At 37.5% G+C, this 23,165-nt stretch overlaps 2 protein-coding genes and 1 long non-coding RNA gene across 3 annotated transcripts; 1 reads left to right on the forward strand and 2 right to left on the reverse strand.

Moving 5' to 3' along the window:
- The first annotated feature begins 2,402 nt into the window (after positions 1-2,402).
- LOC137730782 (uncharacterized) lies at positions 2,403-3,630 on the forward strand. The gene is made up of 3 exons (XR_011068216.1): positions 2,403-2,524; positions 2,826-2,899; positions 3,579-3,630. It is a non-coding gene; the product is annotated as an uncharacterized lncRNA (long non-coding RNA).
- A 494-nt stretch (positions 3,631-4,124) lies between these two features.
- LOC137732181 (glycosyltransferase family 92 protein RCOM_0530710-like) lies at positions 4,125-6,401 on the reverse strand. Its single transcript, XM_068471480.1, has one exon. The coding sequence runs from the start codon at positions 6,141-6,143 to the stop codon at positions 4,320-4,322; it is 1,824 nt and encodes a 607-aa protein (XP_068327581.1). The 5' UTR covers positions 6,144-6,401; the 3' UTR covers positions 4,125-4,319.
- A 4,555-nt stretch (positions 6,402-10,956) lies between these two features.
- On the reverse strand, positions 10,957-15,064 carry LOC137731618 (TORTIFOLIA1-like protein 4). Its single transcript, XM_068470777.1, has 5 exons — positions 14,049-15,064; positions 13,785-13,893; positions 12,892-13,481; positions 11,969-12,423; positions 10,957-11,244 (listed from the first exon to the last, which is right to left on the reverse strand). Exons 1-5 carry the CDS (start codon positions 14,883-14,885, stop codon positions 11,229-11,231), a joined length of 2,007 nt encoding a protein of 668 aa, XP_068326878.1. The 5' UTR covers positions 14,886-15,064; the 3' UTR covers positions 10,957-11,228.
- Between the last annotated feature and the right edge of the window lie 8,101 nt (positions 15,065-23,165).

The following is a 23,165-nucleotide window of genomic DNA, read 5'->3' on the forward strand; positions in this document are numbered from 1 at the left end:
TGGGTGTGTGATGATTTTTGTTCGATCATCTTTACACGTGTGAGAATTTATATCACTTAATTTTCTTATCACGTATCTAATTTACATTGACAATATCTTCTCAAAACATCCTTCGATACCAAAATATTGCTCCATGTATCCGTGAACTGGACAATCAATATAGATATTTCCATTAGAATTGATATTTAAAATTTTGAATACATGAGCATGATCAATGAAAGGTAAATTAGTATCGCAAATATCCATAACAAATTGCAGAAAGCTCCACAAATCCAATGGCAACGGGGCAGTGTGGCACACAAATTTAATACTTTGAGTTTGATGTTGACTTGTCTACCCTTGTTTCTTAACGATAAGGAAACCCTAATTATACAAAACTACCAAGCTAATTTAGAGTTTAATTTCCTTAATTAACTGTTAATTAATTACATGCATTTTCATTGGATTCGTTGTTGCAGGAATACTAGTGTACGGACGGGCATGGTTTGATACTTGATGTCAAGCACAGCCTGCAAGTATTAGTTATTTAGTATAGCCAAGGATTAAACTTTTTTGCCCCTAATATTAGGTTCGCTTTAGTTTTCTCTTTATATAGAAGGCTTGTAATCGTTTAGTTTTAATAAATCAATGACAACGTAGTTCTATGAATTATGTAATCATCTATAACATATAGTAGTTCTTTCATTTTAATTAGTGAAATAATATTCGTAGTTTCATACTCTTTTTCTTCAATATGATGTCGGATTTATGAAAATAACGTAATGTATAAAAATGAGCAATATATCAACGGGAACAACCTTTTTGTCTTGTAGTTATCTCCCCAAATTCAAGAGGGCCGACCTATAAGATATTAAATTTTGACCTTCTGATTGTAACATCTGTACGAGGATATATTAATATGGGGATGTACCTCCATCAGTATGTATGCTACACTACACCCAATGCTGCATTTATTTGAAGAGTGATGATATTTAGAGCAGTTTTTGATAGTTATTTCAGTTTTAATTTTTAAATTTTTATGTTTGAAATATAAAGAAGGTGTATGAAAGAAATAACGGATGAAGGTGAGTGTAGTAAGTAGAGATGTAGAAGAAATGCATTACAAAACGAACTCTAAAAATCTAAAAGGAGAAAAAACACTATTAAAAAGTTGGTTTTTTTTTTTCAGTGTTTTGTAATTATTCAATTTTTTTTTTCTTCCTCTCCTTCTTACTGCCCTTCTTCAGCTTGTACTATCTCCAACTTTCCTATATCACAAACATGAAAAAGGAAAGCTAAAAATAATTATGAAATATGAAATATATTGTAACTTTTTCTCAAGAGGTAATATCTCGCTTAGTCGGGTAAAATGACTACAACTAATGGCCTCGTTTAGTGATATATAGGTTTGGAATTTGGAATGGATAAGAGACTGAAGATATGTTGAAAGAAGACATTAAAATATTGTGACCGAGAGGCAGGAAAATGATTATTCAAGAAGAAAATTTATTCATTCTAATGTTCTCCAAAAGGGTATTCTTCGACCCAAAAAAGAAGAAGTCTGACTTGAATTTAGAGGGTTTTTATTTCCAATTCAATCCTTTGACAAAGAAAATGGGGTCAACTATGGGCCTAGTCCGAGCCCAAAAATGTTAGTATGGTTTAGTTAAAGTCCAAGTCCAAAAAAGTTGTTAAGTAAAAGTTGTTAATTGTTATATTCCAAATTTTCAAGTCCTAGTCAGCACAAGTCACAAATCTCCTCGACGTCCAAAGTTCCAAACCACAAGGGAGCATGGAAATGAAGTCAACTAAACGACAGGCCGTTTCCAATTAAAGGCAAAAATATCGGAAGAGGATCTTTTCCGAATTCGTTTTGTGGGGATCTTAAGGATCTTTATATTTTACCCGTTCATCGTATATCGTGCGGCCAGTTTTCGTCAGATACTATTTATATTCAAATGATTTCTGATCGCACGATATACGATAAATAATTAAGATGTAAGATCCCCACAAAATGGATTCGGATGGGATCCAATTCCAAAAATATCAGATATCAAGCCACGTCACTCATTCCTTCATATTTTGTGTGATCATGGTTAAGCCACGTCAACATTTTATATTAATTTTTTATAGAGATAATAAGATAAAAAACAATAAGAATATAAAATGCTGACGTGGCTTAACCGTAACCGTACAACTAGAAGATGATGGGAAGGGCACCCAAACAATGGGGCAAACAATCTGCCTCCCTCCAAAATGCCCTCTCCGACGTCGTCTCGTACCTGCTTTACCGCGCACCATTAGGGCTTCGAGTTCAGACACGCGTTACAGAGGCCCAAAGCCCAAGAGAACATTAGGGCTTCGAGTTCAGACACGCGTTATAGAGGCCCAAAGCCCAAGAGAAATTGAGTCGCCGATTGGGTCTCCATTCCAACAACGACGACACCGCTCGGAGCTTGCCGATATACGCGGGGGCCGCCTCCCTCCTGGCCGTCCTCTTTAACCGCACCGTTTCGGACATCTCTCTCGTCGCCGACGCCAGCAGGTAAGCACGCAAAGAGTATCGCTTTCTGCTTAATTACAACCACTGCCACTTCAATGCAATATTCAGAATTTTGAAGCCTCATTTCTCAGTTATTATTTAGGCATTTTGATTAGTGAGCTTAATTAGTGGTTAATTAATTATGTTTAATTTGTAGTTCACAGTCTAGAGCTGATTTATTGACTTTGAGATTGGCCGTGACCAACATATTAGCTAAAATCTATATCTAAGGTGAGAAGTTGAGCTGATTGATCCCATATTTTGAAATGACTTAGGGCTAAATATTTTTAGGGTTTAATTTCAGGTGAATCCGGAAGGTGTCGAATGCGAGCAGATGTGTTCGAATCTCCCTAAGACTCTACCATCTGAGTTATTGTGGTAAGACATGTTACATAGCAATGTTGGTCAAATATCCGTTGCTAGAGAATGTTCACCCTCTTCGTCATCGTCCGCGGTTCATGTGTTTTCAAGTCGTAGCGTGGAGTTCTGTTTTTATAGAGCCGAAACGAAAACCTTGATGTTAAGTAAGAGAGGGGGGAAATGTAGGTTATTTGCAGCGATTGGCGGATTAAAAAATCGGTACTTTGCTAATCTGAGCATGGCTGGTTAGTTGTTGAGTATCAAAGGTTTTCTGACAAAAGAAAAACGTTTGTGAGAGGTAAATCTATCAAATTTCAGCACAAACTACTCATGCCCAACCGCGCGACGTATCTCTCTTTAAATTGCAGCTGACCTATTTAAACTTGTTAAAGACATAAAGATAATCGCTCTTTCTGATAATAGGTTGGACTGAGTGAATCTCTAGCTATATGTATGGTTGTATAAATATGTACGCACTTTCGACATCTAAAACCCTATTCACTTACAGAGGAGCATTATTGAGTGTTGGAAGCAGAAGACTACTTCCGTTGATTCTTCAACGGCGACACCTCCACGAAAGTTGTTATTATCAGATTGCATGTTGTTATACATTAGTTGTTGTGAATCCTAGTGTTGTGCTGTTTTCTACATTGCTGTAGTTCATATATTTGTATACTGCTTACATTTTCATTCTTAGGTTTCCTCAAGCAACAGAGGATGAAGGATAACGATTATCGAGATCACATTCCCGTGCATTCCAATTCTGTTGTGATACCAGATCTACAAATGTTGCTGTGCTGAAATATATAACGTACGCAGAGTCTGTTTCTTTCTTGTATTATCAGTCAGTTATCATTGACAGTGCATTTAGAACGGATTCTTCGGAGCTGCTTGCTGGGAAATTGTATACGAAAGCGTAAGAAGCTGAAGCGTTTGCGGATTCAGATATTCTTCGGATTCGTTTCTAATTCTCAATAACCACAGTTTCATTATTAATGCATGTACTTTTGTTCGAGTTCTCTATTACGAATGTTCAATCACCCGAGATGAGCTGTGATTTTACCCTTTATGAGAAGGGAATGACGGGTTTACTTGCACTGCAAGCACCTGTTTTTTTATACATATGAAGTTTGTATAATTTAAATCACTCTACGAATTTAATATTACCTGCAATTTCTTTTCCTTTAAATAATTTCAATCACATGAAAACGCATAATAAAATGACAAAAAGAAGAGAGGAAGGTATCCGTACTCCATTTTATTTGATTGAGAAAAATGAATTTGTATACAAGCCAAGAAAAAATTCATTTGATATTGTCACAAAATTTACACTGTAAGACTCTTGAAATTAATTCGATTCTGTGTAGAACATGTGTAAAGAAAAAAAAAATAATTAGATTAAAAAAAAATGAAAAAAATGGCGGCTCTCTGTGATTTACTATGCAGAAGTGAGAAACTTCTTCTCCCATGGCAGCAACCTAGTTACAGGATCAACGAAGTACCCCAGTACAAAGTCCTTCAGCCCCGTGTCCCAAACCTCACAGAACCTCAGCCGCCAATCGGACGGCTCAACCGCCTCCGTCCCCAGCCCCGGCGCCCTATCTTTCGACCCCTTATTCCGATCCTCCTGCCAGTCAACCACGTAGGTCGCCACCCTCCTGAAAAACTTGGCCCTGAAAGTCTCCCACACCTGGTACTTATAGTGGTTGATCACCGCGATTCCCTCCGGCACATTGACGTGCCTGTATCCCTCTCTCAGCCTGAAATGGTGCACCGCATTGAGCAGAGTTACGTCGAGCAGCTCCGTCCGCACGATCGACTTGTGCCGCTCGGGACTCTGCAGCCGACAAGTGTACCCCACCATGACTCCCTGCGACGGGTGCGAGCTCAGCCCTGACGGCCCGAAGCTGTGGCAATCGGTTCTAATTTCAGCAACGGTCGCTGAATTTGAAAAATTCGAAACCAGTTTTCGCAGAAAGTTCTCCCCCGGAACACTGAAATCTCCTCCGCGGCGGCGGAAGGCGCGCGGGAAGTAGAAGAACTCGTCCACGTCAAAGAACCCGACCCAATTGCACTCGTCTTTTGCTCTCAAGGCGCAGTGGGAAAAGCCTGCTTCTTGGGTTTTGATCCACGGCCAGCTCTGCCTGCTGACATTGTAGTTCTGCGAATCGAGCTCCCGAACGACGTCTTCGATTCCGTCGTCGCTGTTGTTGTCGTAGAGGAACCACCGCTCGACGCCGAGCCATGAGTGGTACATAATCCACTCCCTAATCGCCGGTGCTTGGTTCCACAGCATTGTGCAAACACAAAGCTCGTGCTTCTTCGGATTGGATTGCACTGGATTGGATTTGGAACTGTGAATTGTGGCCACGGAAGGCAGAATGACGTGGACTGGAGGTCTGGGGTGGCTGGTGTTGTACCCGATTGTGACTCGGATTCCGTGGGGGTTGTTACGGATAGTCCGGGGGAGGAGGCACCGGACGACTTCTTGAGCTGCGGTGACGGCTTCGGTGGAGAGCACAGAGACGCTGTGGTTTTCGTCTCTGTCCAAAATCCCCAACTCGAAATAACATCTTAGCCAGGTCGGATCCGTTATCTTGTGAGGTCGGAGTATCAGCCCCTTAACGAACACAACCGCCGTGTCTCCGTCAATAACCGCCTCGTAAACCACCTTGTTCCATGGAGAAGCCGTGCCGTTAGTCCCAGCCCTCGAGTAGTAACTGCCGCGTCGTCGCAAATCAATGGCTGTGGAGAAACTGAGCGGCGGCAGCGGACACCGGACGATGGACCGGAACTCATCGTAGTCGTCGGTGGATAAAACCGGTCGAACAGCAAAATCCAGGTGCTTATTCTTTTCTTTAACTTCAAGAATGTCGTCACCCGAACCGTTGAACTGCTTGTGGTAAACGCACTCCAACTCCTCGTCTTGGCGGAACCGATTGGGCGCAATGAGAAGCACGTGATCGGGAAACAAGATTCGATCTTGGACTCGAAACGACGGCTGCGATTCTTTGCCGTGGGCAGCGAAGGACTCGAGTATCGAGTTGCTGGCGGTGGAGGAGAGGAGGGAGAGGGTGGTGGAGGAGGCGTTGAGGACTGGCCGAAACGACGCCGGGCGGAAGCGGTCGGATAATACGAACAGAAAGAAGATAAAGAACGAGAAGCAGAGAAAGATGGGTCGCCTCAGAGACAAATACTGCTTCGCCTGTAAGTAGGACCGCACCATGCGCTTCCGCTTGCGGCGCTGCTCTGGCAACTCCATAGTTGCCAAAAGTGGAAACTGAGAAAAAGCCCAAAAAAGTTGGAGACTAATTAGTGGGTTTTGCAGACTTTCAGGGGTTTGAGAGAGAGAGAGAGAGGCTGGTGGTGGTGGATACTGGATGAGATGCGGAATGGGAAAGGCTGGTGGTGGTGGAGGAGGTGGGGGATTAAGAGGTGTGATTAGTTAAAGCTGTCGACGTTGATTAGTTAAGGGATTTTTGGCAGGAAGAAGACCGAAATAATTGAGATTTGAGGTGGACGCTTTTGGGGGAGGTGAATATGAATATTATATTGTAATTTGTAATTATATGGCGTGAGGTAGAAGACAGGCATACAAGAAGGTTGCTCAGAAACTACACATTTCATTCATCTTTTTTTTGTTACTTGTTTACTGCTCTCCATCTCCGCATGAACAGTGTGACTTAAAATTTACCCTAACCAGGTGAAGGCTTTTGGTACAACTTCGAGCTCCATATTTTATCGTTCGATTATGTCATTAGTAATAGTGTGCAAAAATAAAATAATATGGCATTCGTCACAATCTTTGTTTTTTCTTTATCATTATTCTTTATGGTGACAAGTGACAACCGTAAACTTTATTTTGGAAAATTTGACAACCATAAATGTCGTCCACTTGTCACTGACCCATTTATTCCTTTGCTCAAGGATCTATTGACTCTTCCCGAAACTGGATCCTTTGAACCGTTGAAATTTGATCCAACAGTTATAATTATTATAACTTTTAGAGGGATTTCCTGTTTGTTACCTTTTGATCAAAATTCAACTGTCTGAATCCTTTGCTCAGAAGGCTCAGTTTATTTGGATTCGAAGGGGATTCGGTTCCGCTCATCCATGATGGATTTATGATTATTGTATGATTGTGTTTTTTTTTTTTTTTTTTTTTTTTTTTTACTACAATGATATAGTTTACATTAAGAGAATGAGGAATTTGACTAAGCCACACAATGGGCAACCTAATTTGGTATCGAATTCGCCATCTACGAGATTCGAACCTAAGACCTCTCGCTTATAGATAAAAAGGAATACCAACATACCGTAGTACTGAGCGAGTATTCTATGATTGTTATTTGGCTTTTAACAAAGCAAGTTTTATTTAGGGTTTAGTTGTTTTCTCTTCATTGGTGGATTCATGATTTAAATTTTGGGAGGTCCAATATTAAATGTTCAAAGTTATAAAATAGAAATAGAGTGCGAAATCTGAAGAAGAAAAGAAATTCATGCATCCATCAATGATTTTATCCAAGTATATTGACAGACATAATGAACAAGCATAACGCTGAATATATGTCTATTTTTTCTATCAAACAATTTCAATATCACATTTGTAACGAATCTAAACGCAAATCTGAAATAATACAAGGAGAATTATCCGCAACAAAAAAAAAAAAAATCAATCATTAACCAGTTATTTCCGCTCCCTTCACTCTGCCTATATGGGACATACTCATATAAGCATAGCTCAATTTTCTAGCCCTCCTTAATTATTTTGATAAAAACCTACTAACCGTAACGTAAGCGCATGTCAAGAGCACTAATAACATAAACCTCAAATCTGTTTCTTATCTCGTGATACTTACAAACACTTGTAGCAGCAAAATGTTTGATACACATTGACTTTGCCTAAGGAGCCGGTCGACCTTCGTTCCAAAAGAGCATGTATTCTTTTTCTTTTTTTTTCCTTTTTTTTTTTGTTTTTTGGTTTGGTCAAGACTCGATAGGTAGGGAGGCTTAGCTGGCAAAAGGTTAGGACTTAGGACTCGTAACAAAACCGTGTAAGCTACTGCATAATTCCACGTGCTTCCCACGATAAGTCGAACCACCATTCTCACTGTCATTTGATTCATTTCTTGCACCCTAGGAAACATATATTCTCTACAAAGTAAAAGCCTTTTTCCACAAATATTTCATTGAGATCCGTGTAACTTTTTATTTTGATATTTCTCAATAAAAATCGATAGAAATGATTCATGAATCTGTTTATTGTAAATCATTATGGTATTTCCAGAAAAATTTGTCAATATTCTCGTTAAGTGGAGGAGTTTATTTGACAAAAATCCCCTAATAAAGGTGGTCATGTGATCGTTCACGTGACAATTTAATGAGGTATTGACAAATTTTGTACAGAATGAGCAAAATGATTTACAGTGGACAAAATTTAGCAACCGCGTATATTGATCTTCATTGTCAGATACTAAAATGAGAAGTTATGACAATCTCATATATTATTTTGGATAAAAAGCCCAAAGTAAAATAGTAAATGCGTCAAATGGCCTGTGAGATAACTTGGCCGGTTCTTTTACATCACGGTAATTGCACATTTAAAGTCAAATTTATTAGTGATATATTGACCGCAAGTTAATAGTAGTAAGGTCAAAGTTTCAATTATATCAATAGCATTAACGACATGTCCGCATTAAAAAAAAAAAAAAAAGAGAGTTGACTGTGTTGTAGAAAATTTGAGAAATGAAATATATGACTTTTTTTTTTTTTTTTTTTTTTTTTTTTTGGACACTCTTGTTAATTTTCGTCTCTTAAAGGTTCGTAAAAAGAAAGGTGTGATAAATAGGTGGTGAAAAGGGTGATTTATTCAATTGAATAAGTGTAAATTTTGAGATTTGTGTTTATCCACTATATATTTCTCGAAGTTTAAACTCATCTAACAATGATAAATTGAGTGGTGAGCATCATCATCACTCGAGAGTGATCAGCAAAAATATAGTGAGCATCACCATCACTTAAGAGTGATTAGCTTTCCAACGCACATAAAAGATTCTAAAATGAAGACTTTCATATTGAATTTATGCAATAAATTTAGGGAACTTTAACAAAAAGGTCATATTACTGTTCACTTTAACGAAAAACCACATTTTTACACTAAAAAGTCAATTATGGTACTATTCACTTTATCCTTTATTTCGTCCTTATCGTTAAAACTCAAAGTTTTTAAACTTTTTTCATTAGTTTTCTATTAATTTATGGTCAATCGAGTTTAAGTGTTGATTTTGATGGGTTTGTGGTCTAATTCAACATAATAATTAGATAGGCCAACGAATAAAACCATTCGTGAAAAGGATGACTGAAATGAATTTAGGATAATTCAAGGGAATTTATGATAATTCAAGGAATTTATCCAACTTTTCTGTCAAATTATGATTAGCATTTAGGTACTCTAAATATTTAATTTAATGCAGGAAAAAATAGTAGTACGGAATATAATCCGGTCAATTTTTTTTTATTAATTTTTAAAAGGTTAGGAAAATGTTTTTCGGTGGTTGACACTTGACCGGTTTGAACAGTTTAGAAAACGACGGAAAATTTTGAGTCGTTTTCGTATTATTAAGACTGTAAATGAACACATTAGGCGTTTTTTGGGGGCATATTATTAATTATCTAGCTACACCAACAACAAGTCTTGCTCAATCATTAATAAAATAAAATGCAAAAAGTGTATGAAATTAGGCATTGGTCCTCTATAAAAATCCAGTTCAAGTTTTAATTATTCGAAATGTATATTTAAAACTGGGTCTACTGCTGTGACTTTGTGCATGTTATGAAAATATTAGAATATTTATAATTTTTTTATACAAGATGATACTTGTCACATTTTTTTACACCGCATTGTAATATTTTATAATAAAAATGGAATCCACATGTGTTGATGCAATAACTTTATTAAAAACGTGGTATAAATGTATTATGAAAAATGTGACAAATGTAACATTATTTTTCTTATAAGTTGGACAAGTGAATTGTTTGTCCAGCACCAAAAATGGTAGAAAAGGCCCAATTTTCTATCCTCCCTCCTGCACAGCCCAAATTTTTTGGTCCCCAGAGAATTAGGTTATTTTCAGACCGACGTGGAGATAAAAGAAGTTTCTAGATGCACTCAAACATTTGGTGACCGCAGCATATAACAAAACATATCATTTTTTCGTTATACCCCCGAGATTAGGGAGAACTTTCGATAGTACTATTTGATTAGAGTAACTCTCACGACAAGTAGGTTAGCGTGAAATCAAGTGGAACTACAATACAACATGGTCCTGTATTTTTGTGAGAGATGACTTCAGGACTATCACACACCTTTTTTTTCTCCCGCTACATGCTCCCGTCTAGTTTCGTCTGTTCAAGTGCTTGTTTGGGCCATTCCTACGCGAGAGGATTGTTTAGTCTCTTACAGGCTTTATTTGTTTAAATCTTGCACGTGCTTTTTAATTTTCATGCAGATTAATTTTTTTCTTGCTTAGTGGTGAAATGGAAGTGTTTGCGCAAAATCGAGCACAGTGACGTTCTAAGATTCGTAAAACCGACTCCACTCTTAGTAGGATAAGGCTTGGTTGTTGCTGTAGTGGTGAAATGGTGTGGGAAATTAGATTTAAAGTATTAATGTGGATGGAACTCGGACTGCTTGAAGCTAAATCTAGCTGTACTACGGCTTGATTTTGCACACACCATGTGACCTTACTGTTTTTGAGTGAGATGGCATGCTTCAATTTTGCAACCCACGTTCTATTGTTCTAATAGGTTTGGAACCAGACAAAAATTTACCAAGGCATTTGTAGTCAGGCTGCCTAGCACCTAGGCAGCCTGACTACAAATGCCTTGGTAAACACCTAGGCGGAGATTTTTAGATCGCTTGTATATTTATAGCAACAATAAAACTTATTGAGCATTTACAGCAAGTAACAGCAATCCAAGAAAAGAAGAGCAAACTTGGATCTGTAGTTCTGTACAGATTAGCTTCCTTCCCTTACCGGCAATGGTGCAGGCAAGTAATAAATACGAACACATGCTACAAAAGGCTACTCTGGGTATTGCATTTAAATCTGAAAGCTGCTTTTTGGAGGGAGGGTAACATACTAACATGTAGAAGGAGAGCCCTATGCTCCCTGTGCATCAAATGCTACATTGATTTATAAATCTAATAAAGTATGCGCACCTACGTATCTGACTTGATCGGCCTCGGCATTCAATTGAATGTGTTCAGGTACTTCGATGACGCACAGTATGGTGCCTGTATCTCGGCCAAAATCGATCCATCCAGCAATTTCCATTTCCGTTCTATCTAATAAGCAGATGGTCTGAGAAACAAGAAGAAAGAGTTGATTTAGAAATTGCTTGTTTGAGGATAAAGTGCACATTACAAAATTATGCTAGAGGGAGAAGAATGATTACGGTCAAAAACAGAAAGGAAAATTTTAAGCAATCATAACTTCCGACGTTTTGAAATAAAAAACGAACTTCCAACGAATCAAACTACTTAGGTTAATGTTGTAATTGATGGAATGTGAACGTCCAACCAAACACCAATTGGGAATAGGCGGGGAGGCACAATATCGCTTAAGCACGTATGCTAGACTTCCTTCGATGTGGGAAGTTGCGTTGTTTAGAACCTATTTTGGTTTACAGATAAGCTGTATACAATGGCAGGACATGGGAAGGGTATAGGATTTGTATCTGGCTCCCCTGAAGAGGTAACCCACAATTGAACTTTGCAATGTCTTGGACGAAATTTGTTCTAATTTCAGAGGTAACCAGTTTAAAGTTACCAAAGCAGTAAAACTGAAAGCTAAATAGATAATCTGCTTCATAGATTTCTATAGCCAATGGCCCACCGGAGATATACTCGTGAAAGTGTTGCAAAAGATCCACTATGAAGTTCAGCGTAAGAATTATTTTGAGCAAAATTCCAGCTAATTATAAATGCACGAAAAAGTGAACTACCAATCTGTAAACAGGAAGACAAGAAAATATGATGAAACAACTAAAAGTAAAAGATAAAGTGCTAAAATTAGTTATCCTTACCTTTTGTTCAGGTTCCTTGATGATGTAAAAGTAGCTGGCGAAACCCCATCATACCGACTAGCATTGCAAGCCTGAACCCTCTCAGCATCTTGCATTTTTGCCACCGAGTGACCAGTAGATGCACCTCTACTTTGGTGCTGAAACCTTTCTCGGTCAAAAGTACATGACTCAGCACTTGTATTTTTAATAGCTATGTTAGGCATAGCATTTAGTGAGGGAATGGTTCCAGAAGTGAGACTTGAAGTAGAACACCTCCCATCTGTTCTACGCCAGAACTTGGAACTCAAGAATTCTGCACCCGGCAGCTTGCAGCAGGTGTTTTCTGCAGATTCCGAGTTTGGGATCCTTCCACTTGATATTGCCAAATCGTATGATATTTCATCTAGAGCCATCTCAAGGCCGTGCACACGTGACTCAAGAGCATTCAACCCACTCTGAGAGCTCCCAATAAATCTCTGTAGACACGTAGAAAAAGGGGATTAAGTAGCAGACCAGAAGCTTCTTTAACATTGTGCATCACTATGAATAATTTAATATTGGCCTGAAGCCTTTAAGTTCGGAACAGGATACGAATTTTAGGAATGAAACTTTGAAAATACAAAAACTGACTAACAAAGTCAGTAAGCAGAGACAAGGAGATAAATCGTGAAACTACACTTCATCTAAAAACTTAAAATGGCAAGACTAAATAACAATGCCTGCATTATCTCATTCCTCATTATCAAATTTTAAGTATGAAGAGACCAGGCAACAATGCGGCAGTAAAAGCCTCATGAAAAGGCAGAGTAACTTCGATTAACAATAATACTACCACCCGAAAGATAAAAGTTAAAAAGAAGACGATGATAAAGTAACAACTCTCGTCGTGGTGCAATTAACATTTCCAATTATGCGAGAAAAGGTGAACAAGTACAGGAACATACCTGGAGTAGGTTTAATAAACTGGACTGCTGGTTTTCAATCTGAATAAGTTGTTCGCGGATCAAACTGAGATCCTCAGCATCCTTTTGGTTCTCATAAACTTCTTCTGCATCATTGCTGACTTCAACATCTAAGTCATAGTTTTCATGATCATCAAATGGAACAACACGTGACCCAGATTTTAAACCACCAAATCTGTATACTTTTTCAACAGGATTCTTAGTAAAGAGTAAGCTGTTAGTTTCTAGCACGCCATTTCCAATGTGGTCATTCTTTCCTGATTCCAGATCTCTAGGGTCACTCCTAACAATATCATCCTTATGGGTCACCTTTGAAGAGAGAGAGTTTGGCGTAGCAAGTTCAATTTTCCAATCAGTGGGTTTCTTGTGCTCCTGCTTCGAGAACACGGCAGTGTCTGGTTTTCTATCGTTTCTAGTTAAAGGACTTCCCTTTCTAGCTGTGGTCACCAAAGAAGCATCTGATGGAGGGGACCTGTTTGTGGGGACTGTTTTCTTTGGTTGAGGAATCCTACAACAACCGGCATCATCGGAACTTTTCGATGAGGGAGGAGAGCATCGACCAATCCCATTATCTGGTCCCATCGGAAAGAGAAAATCCAACAGAAAACAGAAGACTAAATGGCATTAGATGGGTCCCAAAGTTGTTTTAACTTTAAAGATTATATATTGCAGAATAAAGACCACAACAGAGCTTACTCAAATTGGACAAATTAACACCATAGTAACAACAATTTCATAGTTCAAAAAATAGCTTTCGAATTCGGATTCATGTCATAAATCTCTAAAACTGTTTGATCAAATAATTGAACAAGTAAAGAACTTGCAGGCATTTATTGCTACAATTTGTGTTTCGGAAACAAAGAAAAGGCCCTTACCAGTTGAAGATCTGGATTGAATTGGAGCAGGAATCTCTTCGGAATCGCTGGCAAGAAGAACCTTCCACACCTCCAATGTCTCGTTCATAGTTTCCCGGACTAACTTCACCTGTTAAAGAACGAATTAGTAAAATTCCAACAAAAAATTATTAAGAAAAAGAAAAGAAAATAACTGATATGATTGAAATCACAGTACTTTTCCTCTTCTCCTACCCTTTCTCAGCAACCAAACAACCGATTTGGGAGGTGGGGAAGGCAATATACCTTATCAAATCTCCGACTGTCCAAGGCATTCAAGCACGAAGCTTTATAAATCGGCGCCAAATCTGTCTCCACCGTAGCCACCTTCCCAAGCGCCTCGGCCGCGGCCTTCCTCGTTGTCCAGTCCTCGCTGCTCAAAAACTCAATCACGCACGGCACAAGCCAGTCCAACGCGCTTTGGCTCGACGCACCACCAGCCCCGATAATGCTCCCAACAAGCACCAGTAGCGCCGCCTTGGCCTTGAAGCTCTCGCTCTTCGCCAGCTTCGAGAGCCGCTGCAGGCTCCGCTTCAGCTGAACCGGGTCCGGGTCAGGCGCAGAATCGATCGCGGCGGCCAGACACAGCGCCGAGCCGATCTGAGAATTCAAGTCTTGCTCCGTTGCCAGAGTGTCCATCAATGGCTTTAAGAATGACGACGAAAACGCCGGCGTCGTGATCTTGGATGACATGGCGGAAACTGCCTCCACGCAAGCGGATCGGACGACGGAGTCGGGGTCGCGGAGACGGCGGACGACGGTGGAGATCATTTTGGACAAAAACGGAGCGAGGGCGTCGCCGTGGGAGTTCGACAGCAGGGTGAGGAGAGAAACGCACTGCTTGCGGACGGGAGGCTTGGTGGAAGAGTCGGTGTTGTGAATGCAGACGAGGAAGGTAGCGAAGAAGCCGGGGGCGAGGGTTCGGGCAATGGAGTCAAGCTCGGCGGAGGCCATGGTGAGAGTGTCGCGGTCGGCGAGCTTGTTGAGGCAGGTGATGACGCGGTGCTTCAGATCCGGAGTGGAAGATCCGGCGGTTGGTTGGGGCGAGCTGCCGAAGGAGGCTCGCCGGGAGAGAGAGGCCATTGGTGATTGCTGGCGAGGTGTTTGATGGAATGCCGCAGTGAACTGGGAGGGGGTTGAGTAATTGAGGGAGGAGGTCAGTTTGTGGGCATTGGGATTGGGGGAGATGAAGGGGGAGGCGGTTGAAGCGGTGGAGGGAGAGTGATTTGGCGGCAGAGTTGTATGGGGGATGTATCAGTTGGACTGGGTCTCTGGGGTTTTTAAATGTTTGAGAGGGACGAGGATCGCTGAGTGGACCTGAGTCGACTTATTACAGTGTACAGGCAGCATCTCGGTAACTTCCTTATTTTTTCGCGGGGAAAAAAAAACTACCAAGTTTTGCCCTGAATTTTTTCGTTAGGACAAAAATTATTGGAGAATTATTTTCACACATTATTTTTAACTTCTAACACATTTAAAATGAATAACATATTTTTTCCTTAAAAAACACTTTTTTTTTTTTTTAATTATGGCCATTAGATTGAACAAATCAAATGAAATTGAATGCCACAATTAAATAGAAGTGTGTAAGAATCTAAAAATGGTGTGTGAAATTTTTTTTCTAAATTATATTATGTTTCGAACAACTTTTTAATTTTTAAGTTGTTAAATTTTTACTGTTGTAGTTATTAAATAAAAATCTAACAGTTTAAAATAAATTAAACTTTTTTGTCAAATGCTTTCGCAATGCTTTTAATTGTAAGAAAGCATTCTTAACCTTTGCAAAATAAGTCTCAAACATCGTCATATTTTCATTGTTAGTGAGAATGATTAAAGTATTTTTTTGTTGGATAATATTAGTTATTTATTTAATTATTTGGATTTTCTTGTTAGTTTAATATTTCGGGCCTAGTCAGTTAGGCCACTTTCAACCAATTCGGCCAGAGGGTCAAAGAGCCGAAAATAGCTTGAAATGACACAAAAATCGTCTTCAACCGAGGGCTAGGCCAAAGGGCTCATGGGCCCCACCAAGCCAAAAAAATAGAGAAAATGGCCAACCAGCTAGCCCAACCCAGCCAGCCAGCCTCGGGCTGGACCAGATTTTGAATGCAACAGCCGTCGTTATATTTGATTTTTTTTTTTTTATATAATTTTTTTTCCTATAACCATTAAACAACATTAAACAATATTAAACAACATTAAATAATATTAAGTAACATTAAACAACATAAAAATAAAAATAAAAATAAACATTTAACAACATGAAACTTAAACAACATTTTTTAAAACATTTTACAACATAAAATTTAAACGCCTACTCCATGCTTCTTTTGGCCAAAAGATGTGCAACAAGATCCTGTTGTAGGTACTTGTTTGTGGCACGGAAACGTATTATCCTATAGCGTCTCATGTACTCATCTGAAGGTATGTGAATTATAGCCTAATATTCACCCTATTTATGGACATTGGAAGCTAAAGATAATAAGTGTCACACAGATAAAAATCCTATCTAAAATCCTTACAACCAATTACATCTCGACACGTGACACTAAAAAACTGAGACGTAAAATTATTGAGATTCCTTATTGATAAGAAATCTGCAAAGTCACTCAGATATCGACACGTGACACCCAAAATCAGAGACGTAAAATTATTGAGATTCCTTATTGACAAGAAATCTGCAAAGTCACTTAGATATCGACACGTGGCACTCGAAATCCGAGACGCAAAATTATTGAGATTCCTTATCGACAAGAAATATGCAAAGTCACCAAGATATCGACACGTGGCACCCGAAATCCAAGACGCAAAATTATTGAGATTCCTTATCGAGGTAGTTTAATTATTGAGGTAGTTTAATTTAAGTAACCATATTAATTCAATTAAAATAATAAATTATGTTGAGCCCTATAGCCCTTTGGCCCCTCAATTGGAGATGATTCTTTGTCACATGGCTATGTTTGGCCTGTGGCCCTCTGGCCCCTCAATTAGAGATGTTAAGAAATATGATTTGGCACTGTTCATTAAAATATTAATTTTTTGGAAGGCTATAGGGCCAAAGAGAGCCTTATGGCCCTCCTTCAGTTGGAGATGGCCTTAGAATTAGGGTTTAGTTTCCCTGCCTATTATGGTGAAGTTAGTTCTATATATGTATGATATTTTTTAACCTTGTAAATCATAATAACTCAATCAAGATGTAGCGTCTTCAATTCATGTAGTCTTTTTGACAATTATGTACTTTTTTTGTTTAATAAAGTTTTTATGTTCAGTTAGTTCATAGTATACCTTGATATTCAACTTATTTTCTAGTTAATTAAAATACAGTTTAAACAGTATGGAATGCTTCTGTAGAGTTGTTCAGGAGATGCTTTTTGGATAATAATTGAATCTTAATTTGTAAAATTATATATTTTTCAGTTGGATTATTGAATGAAATTTGTAGTTTTGGGCAATGCACATGCATGAAAGCACAGAAAGTCAGATGGCACATGAGAAGCCATACACAAAACAAATTAGGTCACTGAACAGGATTAGCAGGCCACGTTACCGAGAGCCAATCAGCTTCTAATGATGGGAAGGTTTACAACTTAATTAAGGTTTGACCAGTCCGATTATTGTTTAATTAGCATCTTCATTATTAATATATACATCTTATCCAAAACTTGTATGATAAACATGCATGTTACTCCAGGCAATGAGAGAGGAACCTGACCGGATTCTCTTTGTAAGGATTTCGAATATCCTTCAATCACATCTGTTCATTTACATTGTGCGGCAAGTTTTCATCGATTAATAAATACATCTTATCCAAAACTTGCATGATAAACATGCATGTTACTCCAGGCAATGAGAGAGGAACCTGACCAGATTCTCTTTATAAGGATTCCGGATATCCTTCAATCACATCCGTTTATTTTACATTGTGCGGCGAGTTTTCATCAATTACTATTTATATTTAATTTTAAATTAAAAAATTTATAATAATTTCTAACCGCATGATATATGATAAATAGATGCGATTTAAGAATTACCAGGATCTACACAAAAAGAATACGGCGAGAATCCTTACTCATTAGGCAATGGCTATGCATGAAGGTTGGGAATAATAAATACACGACCTCCACGCATATATTCCACATGCAATTACGTCATCGAGGAGATCGAGCATCGTCCTGCAGTGCAGCTCCTGCGGGTGAAAGAATGATTGGAGAGTTGAAAGAGCAAACCCTAGTTTCTAAAAGGCTACAAGGGCACGTGATCGCAGAACCAGACGAGGACTTCCATACTCCATAATCACGTGTACGTCCACTTTCGCGTCTCCCGCCGATAGTATAACAATGATAATACTTGTGTCTCATTTTATTTGTGTTCTCCTTGTGAACGAACTTTATTATTTGAACATCGTAATTGAAATTATTTTTTATTTTTATAATATCTAAATACATTTAAAAAAAATCATTTAGCCATTTATATACATAAAATAAATTGACAGTTCATCATGAAAATGCTATTTATTATTAAAATCGTTGATTGATTTAACACGTATGGATAACTAAACGATTTTTAATTTGCAGATATGATTTTTAGATGATGATAAAAAGAATGACCGATTCTGATTACGATATTCGAACAGTAAACATTTGTTAATCATAAATGAAGGACAAGTAAGTTCATCACACAAGTACTATCCATAAAACAAAATGTGTAAAAAAATTACATATGAAAACAAGGTAATCGCGTGACTCGAAGCTTTGATATTCAATGAACCAAATCTAGTAACAATGTATCTCCTAGCTAAAGCAGAAGAATTAGGTTGGATTCGAGTCCAGATGTAGAAGATGATTCTTTTATTTCAGATTTACCTTGATGTGCTAGTCGAGAATAGGACCCACCACCCCGTTTGATTCATCTTTTATCATTTTTTAAGTTACCGGGACTGCTAAGACTAGTGTATCATGTTATGCTAATCACGATGTTAATAGGGTTGATTAACTTGATTTAGCTGGGCCTGTGGGGTCGTCGAAAGTGGACCCATTATCTATCTATACCCACCAAACCTAATCGCTACGGTTATGCCATGCCACAATATTATTACAGCATCTCTGTGTGTGTTTGCGCACTTTTTGAGTGAGACAGAAAGGGCCCCAAGTTGGTGTAAATCCCCCCGTCATTTAAGTTTAAATGAATGAGATTAATTATGAAAAGCATGATTAAGGACTGGTTTGGTATTGTTGTACTTTGAAAAAAACTGCTTCTGTTGTGCTATGAGAATAAGCTCATTTTTGCTGCTTCACGTTTTCAGTTTTTTTTTTTTTTTTACTCAAAACTATTAAAATAAGTTGTTTTTAAGTGTTTACCAAATACCTTTTTGAACTTAGTTTTTTTTTTTTTTTTTTTTTTTTTTTTTTATACCCATTTTTTTATAAAAGCAGATCAGTACCAAACCAGTACTAAGTTGATTTTTATGTGTTTTCGAAATACATGCATGTTTAAGTGGTGTATTATTTTATGTGTTGTAAGATAAACAAGCGATATGGTTAATATTTTCATTTTTAGAGTATATCAATAAAAAATAAGTATACATATCGTAATTGAAGTTAAATAATAACACTACATAATGTTGAGATGAATTCCATGTTCGGGAAATGAGAGACCTTACATGTGCTTATAAGTAATTAGGTTACTCTTCATGTATTATTGATTGATTTTACGGTGGAACTCAACTTTCTTCATAGTATCAAAGCATGTTTTGTGTGAAGCTCAACGGCCACATGTACTTTACGTCACCCAATTTGTGTTATCCATGTGCTATCTTGAAAATTCACTACAGGTGAATGAAATGTATATGTATGTTGGGACACGTGGATGAGTTAGAATACCGTATACTCAAAATACTGAAAAATCTATAGTGACAAAAACTAAAAAAATTCAAAACTGGGTACACCATATTTGCCTAAATTTGAAGGGAATGTATATGTATGTTGGGACACTAAATAAGTTAGAATTCATGTGGCATCTTTCATTTTTTGCAAAAGGTTTGGCACTATCCGGCACTGATCTGTTGCTTTCGCACTTGTGTAGTTCTATTGAGATCACACCAAGTTAAAATAATACATTCCTCTTTTTAAAATTCAGAAAAACGAACTAGTTGCAAATGTTTAGTTTTAACTTTTAAGGGTAATAAAAAATGTTGCAGCAGCTGGATTATATCTTACAAAAATAAGTGGAAAATGGGGAGGAATTTTCAACGATATTATTTAAGATTAATTGTTAAATTAATGTATGCTAAAAAGGCAACAGCTGAGCGTGGTGTTTGGAATATCATCAGTTTTAGTTTTTGCTTTTGAATAAAATAAGTCTGCACACAGTAAATATATACTGCAGCGATGTCAACTTTTGGACTTCAATTACTTTAATTAATCATGCCCCATTTGCTTGCGTAGAATGTTGGAATGGTTTACGAAAAATGCATATCTCAGACTTGTAACTAAAAATTACCAGAAGATCTTATATATCTCAGTACAAAGAAAAGATTGTACATCGTATAAGATAAGTCTATTTATATTAGTTGTCAACTACGTACATTATTCAATGTCTTCATAGCTACAAACTCGATGATGCACAGTTTAATTAGAGCTACGTATGTATAATGTAGCTGTAATTATTAAGAGAGAACTTTAGATGGGATTCCTAGCTACAAGCTCTCCACGTACGACAATTATCTCAGTCATCAATCTATAATATGCATACTAAATGTACTAACTTTGAGAAGTCATTGAAATCACGAGTAGCAACGAAGAAGCAAAAATCTTCTTCTCTCCCCACACCACCTTATGTACTATTATTGTAAGAGAGTGGGCATCTAAGCCTTAAATTTATAGATGAGAATATTAGATTTATTGCCCATAAAGAAAGCCCTAATAGACACGTATCTTTAATACCTTCAAAAATCATGACCTAATAAGATATATATTCTCATTAGCAGAATTCATGACCTAATAGGATAAAAAAAGCCCTAATTGTGAAATAATTCAAAACAATAATTTTCCTTTCTATCTTGTATTCTTAATTAATAGAACTTCTAAATAAATATTCTCAACAAAAGTGTTACAAAATGTACTCGATGAGCGTGGATATGCAAACATAGATATACAGACAAAGAAAGTAGATAGATAAGATCATAAGAAGTCGCTGAGAGAGAAGATAGAGATCAACGGTCGAACTAAAATGTAAGTGGATATATTGGATATTGGACGACTGTGCATGCATGGTGTCATTGGTGTGGTTTGGTCCATGCATGCTGCATGCAAAAGCAGTAGCGGCCATGTTGTTTGACTGAGAGGCAGACCCCATCTGAGAGCTAAGCTTTGTCCTTGGATGGTAACTCGGGATAGCTTGGCGGCCCTTCACATGGGAAGGCCAGGCCAAAATTTAGACCAAAACCATCGAATTCTTTCTTTCTTTCGATGATTAATATCCATCCATACCTGCATTTATATATTTGTCCCTTCCATTCCATGTGTTTTGTGTTTTCCTTCTCACAGACGACAATCTCACATGCGATGCAACGTTTGTTTTGGTACAAACTAGAATGACGGGCCAAGTCGATCCAACAATATTTATGGACCATATATATCTAAATTATCTATTAATAGAACCTCGGTAGTTCAAAACTCAAGGAAATTATAATTTTAACCCCATCATCAAAACTGAACAAATATAAAAAATATAAAAAATATGAGCAATTTAGTAATTACATGAACATAAATTTTCCAGTTTTTTTATAATAACCTCACAACCATGTTAGTATAGCGTGCTCTATTTGAAAATTGATAAAGAAAACTGCTCATCATTATCCCAATTTTCATAACTGATTTTTTTTTAATTTTAAAAACTAATCACACTTCATAATAATAAAAAAATAAAATAAAACTGTTCACACAAAGCATCTGCTAGTATATATAAGGGAATGGTTTCTCTGGGCGCCATATGGTTGTCCGAAGATGGATACTAGTGGTGGTTCAAGGAGCTAGATACAATAGTGTCATCGTGAAACAAGATAGCTATTGTTAAAAGCGTGATAACAATTAAAATTTTTGACAAAAATATTACTCATTTTTTACTTTTTGGCACACGTTTTGACTTTTTGACACACTTTATACATGAGCTAATTAATAACCACACTTGTTCTGTGTCTGTTGCTCATTTTTATTTAATCGAATAACTTAATTTATAGTTTATTCAATCTTTTAACATATGCAAAACAAAAGGGCTCAGCCGAATCAAATATAAAAACATTGGCCGTTGATTTCACACGCTAGCCAGCAACAGCAATATACACTTCATCAAATAATTGTATCAAACATAAATTTATGACTTCACGTAGGCGAAAGCTATGCAAGGGAGTTTAGGTCTTCCCTAATGATTAAGAATCTAACAATATGTATGATTAGGGCTATGTAATGAATCTGTCCTACAGTTGTAGGGCAGTGCCCAATATGACTAAGAATCTAACAATATGCATGATTAGGGCTATGTAATGAATATGTCCTAGAGTTGTAGGGCAGTGCCCAATATGATTAAGAATCTAACTGATTAGGGCTATGTAATGGATCTGTCCTAGAGTTGGAGGACAGTGCCCCACTGGCCAATATTGTGGGACCTGATGAGTTCGTCTTCTGCGTGTACCAACTCTACCAGTTACATATCACGCTTCATGTTCGGAATCTGTGTACCATGGAAATTCAATAATTCCACGTGGTGGCTGCAACACAAAGACAAGCATCCACTGTTTTTGGGTTCACGTCTTATCCAGCAAACATTCTTTATTCAATTATTCAAATTTTTAGTTACTTAATACTATAGTTAAATGGTAAATTTTTTAATTATAAATAAGAGATCTTTAAGTTCAATTATCGTCAAATGCGAATTTGATGTCCATATATACTCGTTGGACCATTTTCATATGCCATAAAGCTGTAAAGATGGGCTAGGCTTCTTTACTATCTTAATGTTCATGCAGCCGTACAGCCCAAATACTACTGGACTCGGACAGACAAAATGTGAACTTGTATCCGGATTCGGCATTCAAAACAACAATTTTTGCGAAAACCGAAAATCAAACCAAATTTATTCGGTTTGTTTCAGTTCGGACTGGTTTGATTTCAGTTAAATAAACTAAAAATCAAAGTGAACTTAAATAAATAAAAAATATATTAATGTATACTCATTCAGTTCGGTTTGGTTTAGTTTCTGGAATCTGAAAGAGAAATTGTACTAATATTTTCGTTCCGGTTCGATTTCTTCAACTGAAATTGTATCCAAATATCCATTTTCATCTTTTATACACCTCTCTTAATTTTC

The sequence above is a fragment of the Pyrus communis genome, chromosome 4, assembly GCF_963583255.1.
Source record: "Pyrus communis chromosome 4, drPyrComm1.1, whole genome shotgun sequence".
Classification (NCBI taxonomy): Eukaryota; Viridiplantae; Streptophyta; class Magnoliopsida; order Rosales; family Rosaceae; genus Pyrus; species Pyrus communis.

Bases quoted from the DNA above. Each gene is read 5' to 3' on its own strand.
- LOC137731618 (XM_068470777.1), bottom strand. From the start codon at position 14,885: ATGGCCTCTCTCTCCCGGCGAGCCTCCTTCGGCAGCTCGCCCCAACCA. The intron at 13,894-14,048 runs GTATATTGCCTT...GTTCTTTAACAG, and splicing joins ACAGTCGGAGATTTGATAAG to GTGAAGTTAGTCCGGGAAAC. The intron at 13,482-13,784 runs GTAAGGGCCTTT...CGATGGGACCAG, and splicing joins TCAATCCAGATCTTCAACTG to ATAATGGGATTGGTCGATGC.
- LOC137732181 (XM_068471480.1), bottom strand. From the start codon at position 6,143: ATGGAGTTGCCAGAGCAGCGCCGCAAGCGGAAGCGCATGGTGCGGTCC.